This window comes from Periophthalmus magnuspinnatus, chromosome 21, assembly GCF_009829125.3.
Source record: "Periophthalmus magnuspinnatus isolate fPerMag1 chromosome 21, fPerMag1.2.pri, whole genome shotgun sequence".
Lineage (NCBI taxonomy): Eukaryota > Metazoa > Chordata > Actinopteri > Gobiiformes > Gobiidae > Periophthalmus > Periophthalmus magnuspinnatus.
The window spans coordinates 24,149,816-24,167,719 of NC_047146.1; the positions used below are offsets into that span (position 1 = coordinate 24,149,816).

General features: G+C 38.6%; 2 protein-coding genes across 2 annotated transcripts in view; one reads left to right on the top strand and one right to left on the bottom strand.

Annotated features, from left to right (window-relative positions):
* LOC117388938 (general transcription factor IIF subunit 2-like) overlaps positions 1-17,904 on the bottom strand; it is an 81,180-nt gene that overhangs the window by 31,299 nt on the left and 31,977 nt on the right. The gene's annotated exons all lie outside the window — the stretch shown is intronic.
* kctd4 (potassium channel tetramerization domain containing 4) lies at positions 15,666-17,413 on the top strand. The gene has a single exon (XM_033987306.2). The coding sequence runs from the start codon at positions 15,899-15,901 to the stop codon at positions 16,673-16,675; it is 777 nt and encodes a 258-aa protein (XP_033843197.1). The 5' UTR covers positions 15,666-15,898; the 3' UTR covers positions 16,676-17,413.

Genomic DNA, 17,904 nt, shown 5'->3' on the forward strand with positions numbered 1-17,904 from the left:
GTCCACTGATGAAAGTCTTAACCTCCACTTTATCAAGCTCTTCAAATAATTCAATGAAATGCTTTTTCAAGATTTCAGTTTCATTCATTCTGGTGTCAACTGCACCCACGTGCACAATCAGCTGTTTAGCTCCTTGGTGTGTTGACAAAACTTTTGGGAGGAGTTTTGTAATCTCAGAGACAGTGTGACTGGGGTACGAGCAAGTTTGGATTCCTCTGTGAGTCACATCTCTGATAGCACCGTCTCCTAGCAGCAGCGTATCTCTGACCTTGACGTTTGGCACAGACCGCCTGTCTGCCGCCGCTCTTTTGCCAACTTCATTGCTCTTGTTTTGCGACAAAAATCCATTTTCTGTTTGTATATTAACATCAACATCAGTCTGTGACAGTGGTAAAAATCTGTTTGTAAGTTGTATTTTGGGTGATGTAACTATATTAGCATTGTCTCTTATCACTTGTCGCGTTGGCTTGAAATTCTTGTCTTTACAAAGTTTTGGAAAAGACACCGTATCACTCAGGTTTAAGTTGAAAGTAGCAGATTTTTCACTCTCTTCTCTGAAAGTAACTGTGGGTTGCTTACCACTGGAGGTCACAGGAAGCGTTTGGTGAAGTCCTTTTTCAGATTCTAAAACAAATATCCGTGCTTGTAGCTCAATAATTTGTTGTTGATAGTTCCGACAGCGTTCGCAGAAAGAATTCCTTTTGTTTCTTCCCGCGGACATGTTGCTGGCTCGTCAAAAATTTTGTTTAAAAAAAAAGTAAAAATGGTTTAAAAATCTTTGTCTACTTAAGAGAAAATCATAACTAAACAAATCTCCCAGCAATGGAAGAGGTAAAATTATTTAAAAAGCAAAGTAAGGAGGAAGCAGCAGGAGCAAGCAAGGTTTGCGTCTGCACTCTTCAGAAGCAGGAAGCTTCTGAAGAGTCTAGAATATATATATATATATATATATATATATATATATATATATATATATATATATATATATATATATATATATATATAGGGGTTTTTTTGTAAAGGCACATGTCTTCCTGATCCTGTCAGCAGCACTTCACACGAGACACATTGTTCCAAGAGGCACAATTGTTGTTTCTCATTTTGTTTTTACATTTAGGACAAATGTTGCTGTGTTCAGCGTCTTAATACATAGTTTTTACAAATCATTATTCAAATGTTTTATCAAAATGATTAAAATGTCCACATAAGAGGACATTCATTTTACATCACTTCTCAGAAACTACATAATGTAAAAAGATAATTCTTTGCTTTTCCACTCATCAGGTCCCAATCAGCACAAATAACAAAGAGAAATTAATAAAGCGTGCCATGCAAGAGTTCGGGTCTTAGGAGGTTAAAGGCAAGTTATAATAATAATAAAATAGAGAACAGGCTGAATAGCAGTACAGCACGCTAACATAACACATAAACAACAAACTGTAAAAGGTGTAAAAGGCTGAACCAGAAAACAGGAAGTAGTTTTCACAACCTTAAACTAAATTTAATTTAACTAAGCATTTACAATATTGTTCCAATAGTGCTGCCTTTGTTATTAATCGCCATAAGGAGAAAACAAAAGTCAAACTGAAGCGCGTCCACGTGAGCTCCAGCTGGAAAATAGTAATATAATAGCCTCATCATGATAACATAGTTACTGAATTTATGATCAACTATCATTACAGCACCCTTCAAAGGATGGTTCTAAATTCCATCGATTTATTGTCCCCCCTAGACCAAACAGAGTTTCACCCCAGTTCCAAATGAAAAATGATCACCTTTATGTTCTTATAAAGGAAGGGAAAATAAGGGGAAATTAAATATGAAATGTAAATAAAAAAAATAAAAAAAGTCAAGTACATTTTCCTTCTAGGTACTACAATCACAACAGCGCCATCAAGTGAACTGTAACATGTATAATCGACCGTTACATAGCACATACGTAAACACATATATGAAGCATAGACAGTGAACTGAATATGTGTCTGGTATGTTAACGTAAGATATTAACAGTTAAGATGATCATTGATGATTACTGGTAGTAATAACAAAATCTCAATCCCAATTAAAATTTGATTGACTGCTAATTAACTCTAATCCCACTTCTACAACCATGTAGCGCACAGAGCCCACACCATCTGCCTGTCTATCACATCAGGCTAAATTACTTATGCCAAATCTTAAATTAAATACTAAATCAAAACAAGAGCAGACTGCCAGACATAGTGCCACTTACCAAGACACTTCTCTCAAAGATGTCTCAAACTGCATTAATGAATTTGCATTGATAAGTGGTTGATGAATAGTGCAATTACTTTTATACAATCACCATTATCATTGCAACTGTAGTGTGGGTTGGCATATTAGATGTTTTTAAACGAAAGCTTAGGCTGAGAGGATATGATTAAGCCTTCACTGGACACATTAGCGGCAATGGCAACGCTCCATTTGAAGCTCCCACAAAAGCAGCTAGCCTCCAGTGGATAAAGAGTAGTTTTGTTTGGTTGTTTTCAGGTTCAGCAAATGTTCAACACAAACATGAAAGAGTGATGAGTGGGTCTGCTAAACCCAGGGCCATCTGCTTCTGATAAGGCTGAAAATTAGCCAGTCTTCAAATATGCTCCTATTTACCTTTTTAAATGCAGCTCTGAGCATTTTGTGTTAAGAAACAAACAGATATCGATTTAAAACAAACACAGCGGGCTCTGAGTAATATCTGACACTTGTTGAAGGTACACTGTGTAACTTTTCTGGTGTGGGGTTGCCATCTTATTGTCACCATGGAGATATGCTTTGCCTAAAATGTTCCACAGTATGCCGCTAAATATATGAATCTTGTTTCTTCAATGATGACTGTTTTAGTTCTCAAAATATATTGCAAAACATGTATACTTACTGTAAGCAGGTTTGGCTCTCCATAGATCTGTTGGTGGGGCAACAGTGACTCAGTGGTTAGAGCAGTGGTCCCCAACCTAAAGGTCAGAGGATCAATTCCCGCCCATACCAAGTGTGAAAGTGGTGCGCGCCAATTGGCCCAAGGTAGCTGTGGCTACAATACTAGCTTATCACCACTGTGTGGAGTGAATGAATAATGACTGTAGTATAATGCTTTGAGAGAATTCCACGACCCTGTTAAGCACGTTACAAGGCATTATTGTTATTAGGCCTGAGCCTGGGACAACGTCCCGGTGAGGGACTCATTAAAACCGCGTCCGGAGCATGGAAAATGGCAAAAATCAAGTAGTAAACACGCCCCAACATGCCCGTGAGTGGTGTCAAAAATTAGAACTTGACGACCTCTAATTGTCACAAAAGACCCCGAGAAAAAATAACGAAAGACGACTCGATAGCGCCACCTCAAACTTTGATTTTCATGGGGCCAATGGGAGCCCGACTCGGAAAAAAGTCTACGTAAAAATCTGAAACTCACATCAAAAAATAGAACATGTCAGGACATGACAAAAATGATATTATGGCCCACCCTAAAATGTACAGGAAGTCGGCCATATTGGATCAAACCCGGGAATGACAAAAGTGCACATCCTCACATTCAGGACATTTTCTCCCACAGTTTTCATCACAAACACTTCAAAGATGGCCAAATCCCACTGAACTCATGTGTGATTAAAGATTATCAATTACATTTTGATTATGACTTTGGGTGTCATCAGGGTGAATTTTCAACAAAATTGCAATTTTTGGAAAATTTCAATAAAATATTTCTCTTTCACACATTTTTTGTTGGGAAAACGCTAATACAGCATTTATGCACATTTGTGAGCTAAACGCAATGATATGCAAATCAAGGCACTCTCACAAAATGGCTGTCTAGCGCCCTCTTCAAATTTCATTTTCAAAAATTCATAGAAGACCACCGATTTGTCGTGGACTTGTGAAAAAATTCACAGGGGCCTTATTTGTAATGGGGCACAATGTGAGAAAGTCACATGACTGTAGCTGTTATAGTTTGGGAGAAAAATAATGGGTGGAAAATGCGTTTCCATTATTATTATTATTTTGGTCACGACTTTGAAGCCATTTTTGACCCCCTGAACGTTAACGAAAAGTCAATTTTATTGGACCCAAAATTCAAGGTTGGTGAAAAATTTATTATTTTGATGTTCAAAAAAATGTATGTTTCAAAATGACTCAATAGAGCCACCTCAAAATTTGAAATACATTGCGGCAATGACAGACCTTTTTCATCGTAGACAAATGAAATTTGGTACAAATATAGAACATGTCAAGACAAGTAAAAAATTATATTTTTACCCCACCCTAAACCCTACAGGAAGTCGGCCATTGTGGGCGGAACCCCATTTTTTCAAAATTTTACCTATTGACATACTGAACAAAAAAGCCAATGAGAACATACTTCTATTTTCAAAGGTGTTGCCATGGCAACGTCTGACATTTCTCAGTCTGACTGAGACGCTGATTTTGGGGGGGAGGGGCGATGTAAGCGAGAATGAAAGGCAGGATCTTCACTGTGGCCTTTACCCCGCGGTCGCAAGGGGTGGCGAGGGCCTTTATCACTGCTTGCAGTTTTAATTATTCTTTATTATTTTGGTGGCCACTTTGAAGCCATTTTTGACCCCCTGAACGTTAACGAAAAGTCAATTTTATTGGACTCAAAATTCAAGGTTGGTGAAAAATTTATTATTTTGATTTTCAAAAAAATTAATGTTTCAAAATGACTCAATAGCGCCACCTCAAAATTTGAAATACATTACGGCAATGAGAGGCCTTTTTCATCATAGACAAATGAAATTTAGTACAAACATAGAACATGTCAAGAGAAGTAAAAAACTATATTATGACCCCACCCTAAACCCTACAGGAAGTTGGCCATTGTGGGCGGAACCCCATTTTTTCAAAATTTTATCTCCCACATTTGAATTTTTTGCGCCACGGATTTTCATTCAAGAAACTTGCAAATTGGTCAAAATGAACTAGACCCATGTGGGATTATAGGCTACTCTCCGGAATTTTTTTAAGTTATAAAATGTGGGTGTGGCCACTCTTCAAAGAAAAAAAGACGTTTTTTGAGGTTTTAAATGACCTGTAACTCAAACATGAAGTGTCCTATTTCCCGACATTAATATACGTTTTGTTCAAAATCTTGATCTGAGTGCATAGATATGCAATTTACATATGTCAAACATTACGTTGCACCACAGCGCCCCCTTGAACTTTTTAATGGTACGCAAAAAAATGACTCACAAATATTTGAAATTTGGCAGGGACATCCCTATTGCCATACTGAACAAAAAAGTTACTAAGAATATACCTCTATTTTCAAAGGTGTTGTCATGGCAACGTCTGACATTTCTCATTGAAACACATGGGTTTTGGTTAACTAGGATGAAAAATTATTACTTTGTCATAGACCATTGAAATTTGGTACACATATTCCTCTCATACTGAACAAAAAAGCCAAGGAAGACATACCTCTATTTTCAACCGTTCAGGCATGACAATGTCATAAATGGTCTCATTGGAATGAATGGAAAAGTATTACTGAGACGCTGATTTTGGGGGGAGGGGCGATGTAAGCGGGAACGAAAGGCAGGTTCTTCACTGTGGCATGTACCCTGTGGTCGCAAGGGGAGGCGAGGGCCTTTATCACTGCTTGCAGTTTTTATTATTATTATCATTATTATTATTATTATTATTAGAGCTGAACTGTAGCTTGGTCTGGTGGTGTCACCTACTTGTCTTGTAGGAAAAAGAGAAGTTAAATGCCATACTGAGGAACATTCCAGGCAAAGCAAACACATCTTCATGTAGACTATAATTTCATGGACCCTCCATCAAAAGTTGCAGAATGCTCAAACTAACTACCAACCACCAAGTCAGCCAAACAAATCACCCAGGTGTATTATTGTCCATTGTGATATTGCCATAATGTTGATGTTGAATGCAATTCCTATCCATGAGTTTCAAAATAATGAAAATTTAGGACTGCTGTCATAGGAATGAACAAATTAAAAGAATCCTTTTGAAGTGTCTTCCAAATCTTGCCTATAACAGGAAGCTGAAACCCATGAATAGACAGTAGCCTCAGGGTCTAATAATAAACATAATAAACATAAGCCATTACATATCGTGTATTAATGTGGAGCAGAGTCTGTGTGGTTGTGTGTCATTGGTCCACCTCCTCACACTCTATGCATTCCTCTGCTCCAGCCCCCTCCTCAAAGCCATAAGCTTCACATGTTAAACACAACCAATAACCCACCACCCACAAGACCCACGATTTTCTCTGGGTAACCACTAATGCTGTCACTAATCACAATAAAAAAAATGTCAAACTCAATACAAAGTAGTAAACTTAATACTACACCAAACATTTTAATGGGCATTAGATACACTGATGTACTTGTGCTGTATAGGTTTCAGCTTCCTATAAGAAACTTTTTTTTTCCCCCATTCAAAAGATAGCTTGGTTTGTTTCTCTCTTTAATTAGTAAATACTGATAAACTAAATTACAAATCTACAGTGGTTATTCTACTATTTTAAAAAAATAAAGAAAAAAGAATAGCATAATTTTAGGATGTTTTGCAAAAATATAAAAAATACTAATAAATCCTACAATTTTACATTGAGAAACTACAGATCCAATGGAGAATAGATTTTTTTTTTTTCAATTTGATACCTGCAACACATTCTACTAAAGCTGGGACAGGGGCATGTTTACCACTGTGTTACATCACCTTTCCTTTTAACGACAATCAATAAACTCATCCCAATTTCACTGGACTTGGGGTTATTTATACATATACATACATTATATATATATACATACATTATATATATATATATATATATATATATATATATATATATATATATATATATATATATATATATATATATATATATATACAAGCTACATTAAGCTTTATTAAAGTCCTAGTATCTAAGCTATATTAAGTCCTAGTATCTGTCTACTCTATAATAAAACCGTAAGGAATTAAAAGGGTGAGAAATCTTGAAGCCACTGTAATTAACATCTCTGGCTAATTATACTAACTAACTACTGACTACTATTGCGGCTACCATTGTATTCACAGTATGGTTCATATCAAAAAAGGTTTGCAGGGATTATCAAGCTTTAGGGTTATTGTGCTAGAGGCATAAAATTATCTCTCATCTTATCATTTTTTTTGCAATATTTTCAGTAGCAGCATATGGTACTTCAAACGTTGTTATTGTCGTGACAACACTACAGCTGACGTGTGTGGTGCATTTACAGCGGTGGACGCGGCCGTTTCCCAAGCAACCGTCCTCATCTTACTTCAAGGTTTTAGAACGTTTACTTTACAAACACAAAGTCCTCTGTTACTCTGCTGCAGGCAATGCTCACGATCCTGGGCCTCTGCACACAAATCATTCTCTGGCTAGAGCAAATGACAGGTTTTCATGTTTTTCTTATCGTTACAGGTTTGGTGAGATAGCACCTATGGCAATTATTTATTGTAGTTTTATATCAATTAAAATTTGTGAACAAAAGTTGAGAAGAAACATACAAAAATGCAGGAAGTGAACGTAATACCTCTACATATGTCAGAACTCTGAAAATTACATCCAAACTGCAGGGATAATTTACGCAGAAGGAAAGCATTTGGACTGCCAGAATATTGTCACTGAGACTTGTCAATATCACCCACCTCTAACAATGTGTATTACCATCAACACTACAAGAATGTAAAATTTCAGTTGTAGCCAGTTATTTCTTTACCAACCAATGACCATCAGTATAAATGGAAGCTGCATCCATACTACATCCATTCAAATTTAAGACTTTATTGTTGATGTCCCTTGTGAATTCATAGCCAGTTCATTGCTGCCACTCCAGTCTTTACCATCCACTCGCTTCTGTTTAGTAAATTGGATGATTTACAGACAATTGATCCATTTTTAATACAAAAGCTATAAAAACTACACTCATTTACAGTAGAAGGTCAAACCATGGCTTTAATGAATGTCCTGGAAAACTATTGTTTCCTCTTGAGAGTTGAACACAAACAGAGCCCGAGGTGTACGCAGCCACAACAAGGAAGCAATCAGAGTGGAAGGGTCGCTGATTGAATCTCCAAATATAATTTCCCATTAGAGCTGCACTGCACTAAGCCCACAGGCCGCTTCATTAAGGAAATGTAATGATTTCATTCATTAAGATTGAAGTAATTTTCCCCATGTCTGTAACTGTTGCCAGACCACTCCATCTTTTGGCATAGATCAGGAGTATCCATATTCAACAAGAAACCCAATGTCCCAAGAACAAGTGCTGGAAAGAATAAGCTGGGTTTTAAAAGGTACACTATGAAACCTTTCTGGTGAAGGCTACACTTGCTTGTCTCCATACAGATGTTTTTACTTTGCCTGCAATGTTCCACAGTATGCATTAACTTATCCATCATGCAATTATTCAAATACAGGTGTTTATATTAATCTGACTATGAGCAGGGTTACCTCTTCACAGATCCAACATAAGCTTGATGGGAACTGCTCATCTCCGTGGAGAGACATTACAAGTTTTATACCATACTGTGGAAGATTGCAGGCAAAGCAATAGCATCTTCACGGAGACTAGCAGGTGGTACTCTCCACCAGAAAAGTTACATAGTGAACCTTTAAATTTGGCCCTCCCTTAAAAGCACCATTTTATAACCATTTGACTTTTGCTACTTTTCAGCCAAGAGTTGGATGGCTAGATTGATGCCACCCTCGTGTTTGTGTGGTAAACCCTGAGCCGCAGCCAGAAATGGATGTGGAATTTCTCTCAAGGCTTTATGGTGCCAGACACAAGAAACTATTTAAGATGCAACAGCGTAGGTGCCAAGGTAAGAAAAAACTGAAGCAATGGTTACATAAAGTATACTATAGCTAGTTTTTGTATTGGATTTTACACTGGGAATTCATAAAAGGTTTCAAAAGTGAGTCTAACTTGTTTTGTTTGTCCCATCCTTGTAGAGTAATATCTAGTAATACTTCACATGTTGTTTACCCTTTGTTAATCTTTCAATGTTTTGAGGATAATATCAAAAGCCATCACAACGAAGCTCGAGAATATGTAACAGGTCAGATATATATTGGAAAATATAAAATATAATGTGTGAAGATGCACAAAAAACAGACTATTGGCTCTGCCATCGACTAAGGTCCAACCGCACAGATGGAAGTCTACTCCACTAAAACACAATGTTCAGCCCATATTAACCTTTTGAGAAAAGCATTTGATTGATTAGACCTGTGTGTAAAGCTACCACAGATTTGTTCTTAGCTGCTGCTGTGTGAGGCACAAGGCCTGTTGCTAAAATCTGGAAAACGGTAAATGGTCATTTTTATATGGCATTTTGTAATGTATCTTCAAGGCAAACAAACCACTTTACATCAACTCAACCATTCACACACACACATTCACCCACCAATGTACACAGACACTACAGGAGAGGGGGCTTAAGTGTCTTGCCCAAGGACACCACAAAAGTACATCTATGAGCTGGAATCATATTGTCAACAAATGGACCAGGGGATCTGACCTCTTAATGACAGTTATGTTACCAAGAGTGTAGTCATCTTCTAAAATACTTCTGTTGACATGGAGGGCTTTGTTTATGCTTTTCATCAGACACTAAAAGCTGCTCTGTCTCCTCTGAGTCGACATATGTTAAGTCGTTAATGAGGAGACAGGCGTCAGTAGTGAATAAAGACATAGGCTGACAGCTCTGCAGTTTACACTATTAAGAGAGTGCAGCCTTCACAGCAGTAACTGAGAGGAGACACATGAATAATTTACATTGGAGGAGAAAGAGTCCTTACTCAGTGTTTGGGAAATGTGATTTTGGGCATCCTGTTCCGTTTAATAAAGAGACAACAGCAGCTGGAACAAACAGATTTTCACAGACTTTGAAGGAAGCGGCTGTGCTCCATTAGCCAGTTTTAATGAACAGGAGGCAGAAAACAGGTCAACCTCCCACAATCCTCTCCACTGCATCTTGGCCTCGTTTGCAATTCCAATGGAGTGTTGTTGATGATACCACTAATCACTTATGATCATAAAAGCAGTAGAGCCAGACAGCATTGTCAATCTGGGAACACATACCAAATCTAATGGAAAAGGCACATCCATTTACCAGTATTTTCATTTATGTAAACATCTTTATTCCGTGAAAAACAACAAGAGAAAACAGACAAGGTCTGGCAAAACATTGTTTATCTGGTCACCTGCTTGTCTCCATGGAAATGTTATCGCTTTGCCTGGAATGTTCCACAGTACAGTGACATTAAGCATTTATTAAATTGCTGGTGTTTTATTGCTAATTAAGTACCTAAGTACCTTAAGTAGTAAGAAAAAAATGCATTCTTCCTGTAAGGGGCTCACCTCAGAGTTGATCTGACCTGTAACTTGGCCACTTATCACCATGGAGATGGACACATTTTATGCCATACTTTGGACAATGATTAAAAAAAATGACATTTCCATGGAGACAAGTAGGTGGCAGACACTACGCCATAAAGTTATATGATGGTTCACCTTCAATTGAGTGTGAAAGTGTAAAATGTAAGAGATACTGCATTCAATACAAACCACTGCAATAAAACAAACAAACAAACAAACAAACATGAAATGTGGAGCAGATGAATGTGCAGCAGTTGAATGTGTTGTGTTGCAGTATAATTCATAAATAGTCAATATATAGGAATGGGTGATAAGATATGTACAATAGTGGGAATTGTGCTGACTGTATGTGATACAGAGAAGAGGCAGATGTTGTCGCGACCCAGGTATTCTGCCACTCTGGTCCAAGCCGTTAAATTATGTGCATGAGTGGCATTGCGGCACAGGTGTAAAAAAAAACATCTTATGCAGGTTGCCAACTGAGTGGAAGGAAATTACTCTGCTGCTGGAATCTCAATCAGACATCAACAAATCAACTCCGACTTACAACTGTCCATAAAAGTGTGCACTGCTAAAAGTATGCAGGGATTTCCAATATCGGGCAGGGACCACAACAGCACACAGGGACTTTGTCTATAATGCATAATATACATTGTCAACTGCTTTCAGATTATTTTTCAACCAGTGTGCCAGGGAAGACTAGTTTGCCTTCAGGTATTGCCAGGCGTGCCTTGGAGAAAAGTTAGTTAATTCACATATGCATTTAATGAAATCGCCTCACTCGGACTATTTATATATACAAATTTGAATGATTTAACATTTTGGAGTGTCCTGAGCGATCTGAACCAGTTGAGAAAGCAAAACCATCATTGGGAAACAGAAAGAACTAGTCACAAGGCAAGAAAAATGGTTTGCACTTTTTTTTTTTTTTCCAAATGGTATAATTTGATATTTCAGTGTGCTGTGGAATCTTTTTAGCCAAAAAGTGTGCAGTAACTCAAAAAAAGTTGAGAAACACTGCATTTCAAGATTTTTAAAACATCAGTGGGGTTTTCAGCTCAGGGGAGGAAGCCAGACCAAATAAGGAGGATTACTGAAATGTGTTAAACGAACACAATTCCTAATATGTTCTTGTCGCAGCTACAGCCAAAATTCAATTAGTAGCATGAAATAATAGGGTTGTTTCTTTGAGTAAATAATGCATATGGGTTAACCAGGGTTAGAAAATTGCTACTTTAAAAACATCAATAATGTGTGTGTAATAAATGCCTAAAAAGATTAGAATAAAGCAGCTAATCTAATGGGTCTAATTGAATGAATTAAAGCAGAGGAACAAGAGAGGAATTTTAATTGGACAGAATGATTAAATGAAAGCCAACTACACACTTCCTAATCAAAACTTCTTCTGGGTGTCCCCAATTTCAATTTCACTGTTTTCATTTTGTTGAAATAATGAGACTGCAGACCACACCTGGAGCAGAAACACTTGGCACTCAATTTGCTCATTACTTCTGAACCTCTCAAAACCCTTTCTAATTCACAATTAAAAAAAGGTATTCTTAAATAATTTGATATTCTTTTACACTTTATTTAGGCCAAATGACATTGTACGTCATTGTGATTGATTAAATCTGTTACAAGAGCTGTCCAGTTGGAGAAGTTGGAGGGGGAAAGTAGACTGCATGTGTCAACTAGGGGTGAGAGCAATATTGACAATTGATATTTAACAACGCAACAGGAATGTGTTAAAATGTATCTGTGAATATCTGAACTATCACTCAAAACATGAATGGACCATAAAATAACCACAAAGGGGCAGAAATAGCACTTAAAGCATTCACTTGATTATCTACTTTAGCATATCTCCATAGCAACAACTGCAATATTATCAATTTTTCAATATATCTCCCACCAAGTGTCAACTGAAAAACAAAAAAGCCACTGGTGGGAAAGCAATGTACCTATACATATACAACAGAGAACAGATTTCATCACATGGTCAGATTATTTATTTATTTATTTATTTAATGTTCTTCAATGTCAGAAGTTTACATGCATTTCATTAGTATTTTGTACCATTGCCATTAAACTGTATGATTTGGGTCAAATGTTTTGACCCAAAACAAAACGTTAGCAGGAATTTTGGCTGATTGCCTCATTCCTTCAGACAGAACTGGTGTAACTGAATCAAGTTTGTAGGCTGCCTTGCTCACTAGAGGTAAGATTTTAAGCCCGGGCCGGGTCGGGCCTAAAATGTCAATCATTACGTTCGGGTCGGGTCGGGCTCGGGCTTCTCTCTAGCTGACTTTTTTAAAATAAATATATGTTTATAAAAATGTATACTAAAACAATGTGTGGATACTAAACTTAGGAATACTTGTTATAAAAAAAATAATTTGGATAAAACAGAGAAGGCGCTGTAAGGTAATTGCTATTTAACTACTAAACAGGAGCCGCAGAGCCAGAGCACACTCTGCGCACGTGAACGCCCCCTCTTCCCCTCCGCAAGTCCGCATCTATTTTGACCTGGTATCCCTGATATGGAGCAGCAAGAAGTAAAGGATAAACTAAAGACAGGGGAACTGAAAAGGCAAACACGCACCGGCAAGAGTGAGGTGTGGAAATGCTTCAAATTGATTGTTGAAGGTTGGCTTCGCTGAATGTAGTCAATGTGGCGCTTTGCTTTCATACAAGAGCAAAAAGACTGGCACCTCGACGCTGAGCAGGCATTTAAACAGCTGTACTGGCAAAAGTGATGATCGTCAAACATCTATATTATCATTTGTCCCATAGACCGCACCTCTTCGCGCTAAGCAGGCCATCACAGACAAGTGCGTGGACTTTTGCTGTCAGGACCTTAGACCATTTTCAGTAGTTAGTGGCGAAGGTTTTTTATTAGTAGGCTTATTTTTACGCATGTTTAACTTTGTTTGGTTCTTTATTTTTTTTATTTATCCTCACAAATAAAATATGAAATTTCGGGTTTTCTTCGGGCTCGGGCCTGCAAATCAAGTTAATTGGTCGGGCTGGGGCCGGGTCGGGCTTTAACACCCGCGGGCCTGGGTCGGGTCGGTCTGGATTTTTTAGGCCCGATCTTACCTCTATTGCTCACACATGCCTTTTCAGGTCTGCCAATACATTTTCAATAGGCTTGAGATCAGGGCTTTGTGATGGCTGCTCAAAACATTGGCTTTGTTATCCTTAAACCACTTTGGAACCAGTCTGGCAGTATGCTTCGGGTCATTGTCCATTTGGAAGGTCCATTTGTGCCCAAGCTTTAACTTGCTGGGTGAGGTTGAGATGTTGCTTTGATATTTCTACATAATGTTCTTTCCTCATGATGCCATCTATTTTGAGATGTGCACCAGTCCCTCCTGCAGCAAAACAACCCCACAACATGATGCTGCCACCCTTGTATTTCACAACTGGGATGGTGTTCTCAGGCTTGCGAGTTTTCCCCTTTTTCCTCCAAACATAGCAATGCTCATTATGGCCAAACTGTTCAATTTTAGTTTCGGCAGACCACAGGACATGTCTCAAAAAATTAAGGTCTTTGTCCCTGTGTGCATTTGCAAACTGCAATCTGTATTTTTAATGTTTTTAATGTTTTTCCTGGCAGAGTGGCCTTTCAGCCCAAGTTGGTACAGTACTCATTTTGTTGTGAATAATGACACAATCTTACCAGTATCAGCTAGCATCTTTACAAGGTCTTTTGCTTTTGTTCTTGGCATTTGCACATTTTGAACCAGAGCATAAAATACATCCACAGGTGTGTCTCTAACTCAAATGTTGGCAATAAACCTGAAGTTTCCAAAGTCATGACATCATTTGGGTTTTCCCAAACATAGTAATCTTACTGTATGCAAACCTCTGGCATTTAGCAAATAGAAAATATTTTGATAATCTTAATTGACCTAAAACAGGAAGTTTAGTCTGATTTCATGAGACGGTGAGGAAAAAAGCTTATGTGTCTGGTTTCAACTGTATATCTGCCTTTTCACTTATGAAGAGGTTGTTTACTAGTATAGTATATAGTTGTTTTTATGCGAGATCTTAATTTTTAAAGCTTTTACCTGTGTCGTGCAGGGTACATCCCCTTTTAGTTGACTCATGCAGAGGGTTTTCTTTAATTGACCAGCCGTATTAATTTGATATATTGTCCACCCTTTACCTCTCTCTAAAAAGCCCTGTTTATACCTTCTCCTTGCTTTCATTCACAGTTAGCAGCCTACTTCTCAGTCATGATCAGAGATGAGACATTTGAGGCACGTCAGCAACCCCCCATAAGAGGACTCTTGTTTGAAATAGACTCTGGTTTCACATTTGAGGAACTGTGTGGTAAACAGATGGATAAGGCTGCAAAAGGCGCTGCATATTCATACTACCACAAGACTCGTTCACACCACAAAAATCATAGATGCAACCCTCCTCCATCTGGTGACAAGCAGTTATTAATTACTGTAAAATTACAATTAAAAAATCTTAACTAGGAGAGGGGATCATCCCAGCCATCTTCTAGTTAGGAGGTAAATGCTGTTTATTGAGAGCCAAACCTATAGAATATATTTTTATCTTTCAAGATCTAAAAATATCTTGAAAAACATGCATTCCAACTATAAGCGGGATTGTCTCTTCACAATTTGGCCTGGTGGCACCACCTCCTTGTTTCCATGGAGAGATATGCCTTTAATGCCTTACTTTGTGACTCTCAACCAAAAAAGTTCTTTTGCCATCTTTAAGTCCAATAAGACAATCCAACCAAAATTGCACAAAACTGTCAAAAACAAGACAAAAAAGTGGCTCTTAAAATGATACTAAATCTGTACTGAATATGGTCTAAACCAGTGACAAAACAGCATTTTGCGTAATATTAATTTAGTCTGCAATTGTTTTGACAATCCAAAAGTCAATAGTGAAAAATAAATCTAACCATAGATGTTCTATGCACTACCGACATAACGACATGTTCTATGCACTACCGACATAACGACATGTTCTATGCACTACCGACATGTCGACATGTTCTATGCACTGCCGACATGACAACAGATATACTGCATACGCCACATCCTTTCTGGCTATTCACATTTTTTCCAAGGCTCATCACAAAAGGAGAAACACAGAAGCAGCTTTCAGAAAGTAGTGTTTTTAGCTTGTGTGCACTCTCCTCCCTGAATGTGACGCTGTCTGCCCACTCACTCTAAAGCAAGAGAGAGAGAGAGAAATAAAGCAGAGAGGAAGAGGGAGGAGAGAGAGGAGAGAGCGCAGAGGGACAGCGAGCAGCAGCCTATTTCCCTCTCCCAGTTCACAATAGCTCCTCTGGCAGCCCGCGCCTCACCCTTCCTCCTCCTCTTCCTCACTCCACACATCCAGAGCGCTGACAGCTCACAGCAGGAGCAGTGCGGTTCTCACCAAAGCTTCAGTGTTAATTCGCGCTCGTTGTCATCAGCCCACTCAGAGGCTGGATTGAGGCTGGGGACGCAGACCAGAGAATGGAATGGAACCTTCGAAGAATGGAGAGTGAACTAAGACACATCAATCCGGACTTGCTCCAACCCAGCAAGAGCTTCAAAAAGCCCTCAGCTGGCACCATCACTCTCAATGTAGGTGGTTTTTTGTACACCGCACATCGGAGCACCCTTGCCAAACACCTGGGCTCCTTCCTGGAAGAATTGGCCAATGGGAAGAAGCCAGTGCAGCACACCGACTCCATGGGAAACCCCTTCATCGACAGAGACGGTCCTGTCTTTCGGCACGTTCTCAACTATCTCCGGACTGGTGAGCTGCAGCTGCCCGATGATTTCAGGGAGGCGGGGCTTCTGAGGAAAGAGGCAGACTTTTACCGGCTGAGCGAACTGGTCGACTTGGTGTGCGAATGGGAGAGTCAGAGGGCAGCAAACAAAGAACCAGCATTTTTAGAAGTGACAGACAGCCACGACCGATCCCAAGGCCTCAAAGTGTACTGCAGCGACCATACCTTCATCGATAAGGTCAAAGCTCGTCTCGTGCAGATCTCCAAAAGTCGCCTGGATGGGTTTCCCGAAGAGTTTGTGGTTTCGTCCAACGTGATCCAGTTTAAACATTTCATCAAGTCTGAGCCGGGGTCCAGACTAGTGCTAAAGGAGGACAGTACTTTCCTGTGTACTCTTGACTGTCTGAAACTAGAGACAGTGATGCTAGCGCTACGGTCTGGCTATAAGCTTATCACTAGCTTAGACAGCAGTAAAGGCTCTGTGGTGGCAGCAGAGGCCTTGCATTTTGTCAAGTAAGAAAATGTTAAACCTAATTTGAAGAGTGGAGAAACATATTGATGTTGGCATTGGCTTGAAGTAATTGTACAAATTGTGCCGAGTTGTGAAAACAGGAGTACATGTGGAGCTTCTTAAAATGTTCCCTGAAAAGTGTTTATAATATTGTTGGCTTTCAAATGCAGGTTTTGTAACTTAGAGTGAAGCCACAGTGCAGTTATATGGCAGCAGTCTTGCCAACAGCTTTGTTATGTCATAAATATACAAATGATTTATGTTCGTCTTCAGTGCATTTGGTTCGGACCACACTAAAAGTAATTGATCAATACCTTCCATGTGGATGTCAAAGGTTTCATTCACAAACAGTGGATCCTGGACTCTGCACACATGCACTGCTTTTGCTGCGAAAGCCTCTAAAATGTGGTGCCAGTCAGCTCCTACTCTGTGTTTGCGCGTGGCTCTGCGTCATGATGCTATGGTGTGATCAGTGGGTTCAATAGCTTGTGGTATATTAGCCTTTTTTGGAGACTAAATAATAATATCATGTATCAAGATTGCATTTTTTCAGTTTGGACTGAACACTACATCAATTCATTAATAACATTGTGGCACCAAGAGCTTCAGTGTTGAGTGAGAACCGTACTATTGTAAGGGCTTTGAATCTAGCATGATGCATGTGCACTACACTGTGTTTGTAAGTGCTGTGAGACCTGATGCCTATTCATTTCACTTGTGAATATTTTACAAATAAAAGTGACACTGAAAATTCTGGTGAGAAACTAAACATTTGTCTAAAAGTAAACACATCTCGAAAATGTGATTAGTACCTCTTGAATACTATTGTTTTGCATTCAGAGCTTTAAACATAGCTCTGAATACAAAACAATAATAGACGGGCCAATATAATGTACAATCTCCTCAATCAAAACAAAGCTAACACTATCACATTTTCTAGAACCTTCTCATATTTACACTTTGTGCATGTGTTAAAATGCTGTTTTTCACGAGGGACAAAAAAAGTCACAAGTATAAAATGTGCTGCATGGATTCTCACAACTAATGTGTGTAATGACAAAGGGTGAGATGTTCCTCTCTGGCAAAATCACCACTTTAAACAGCAATGTTCAAATCTGCCAATTTGAGGTTTTTGATAAAGAAAAAGAAAAACAAAGCACTCCTGCGTTTGATGCCAAGGATTAAAAAAGAAAATACGATACACATATATATGAATAACAAACATGTTTACAACT

Excerpts from the sequence above, each read along its gene's own strand:
- kctd4 (XM_033987306.2), top strand. The coding sequence starts at position 15,899 with ATGGAATGGAACCTTCGAAGAATGGAGAGTGAACTAAGACACATCAAT.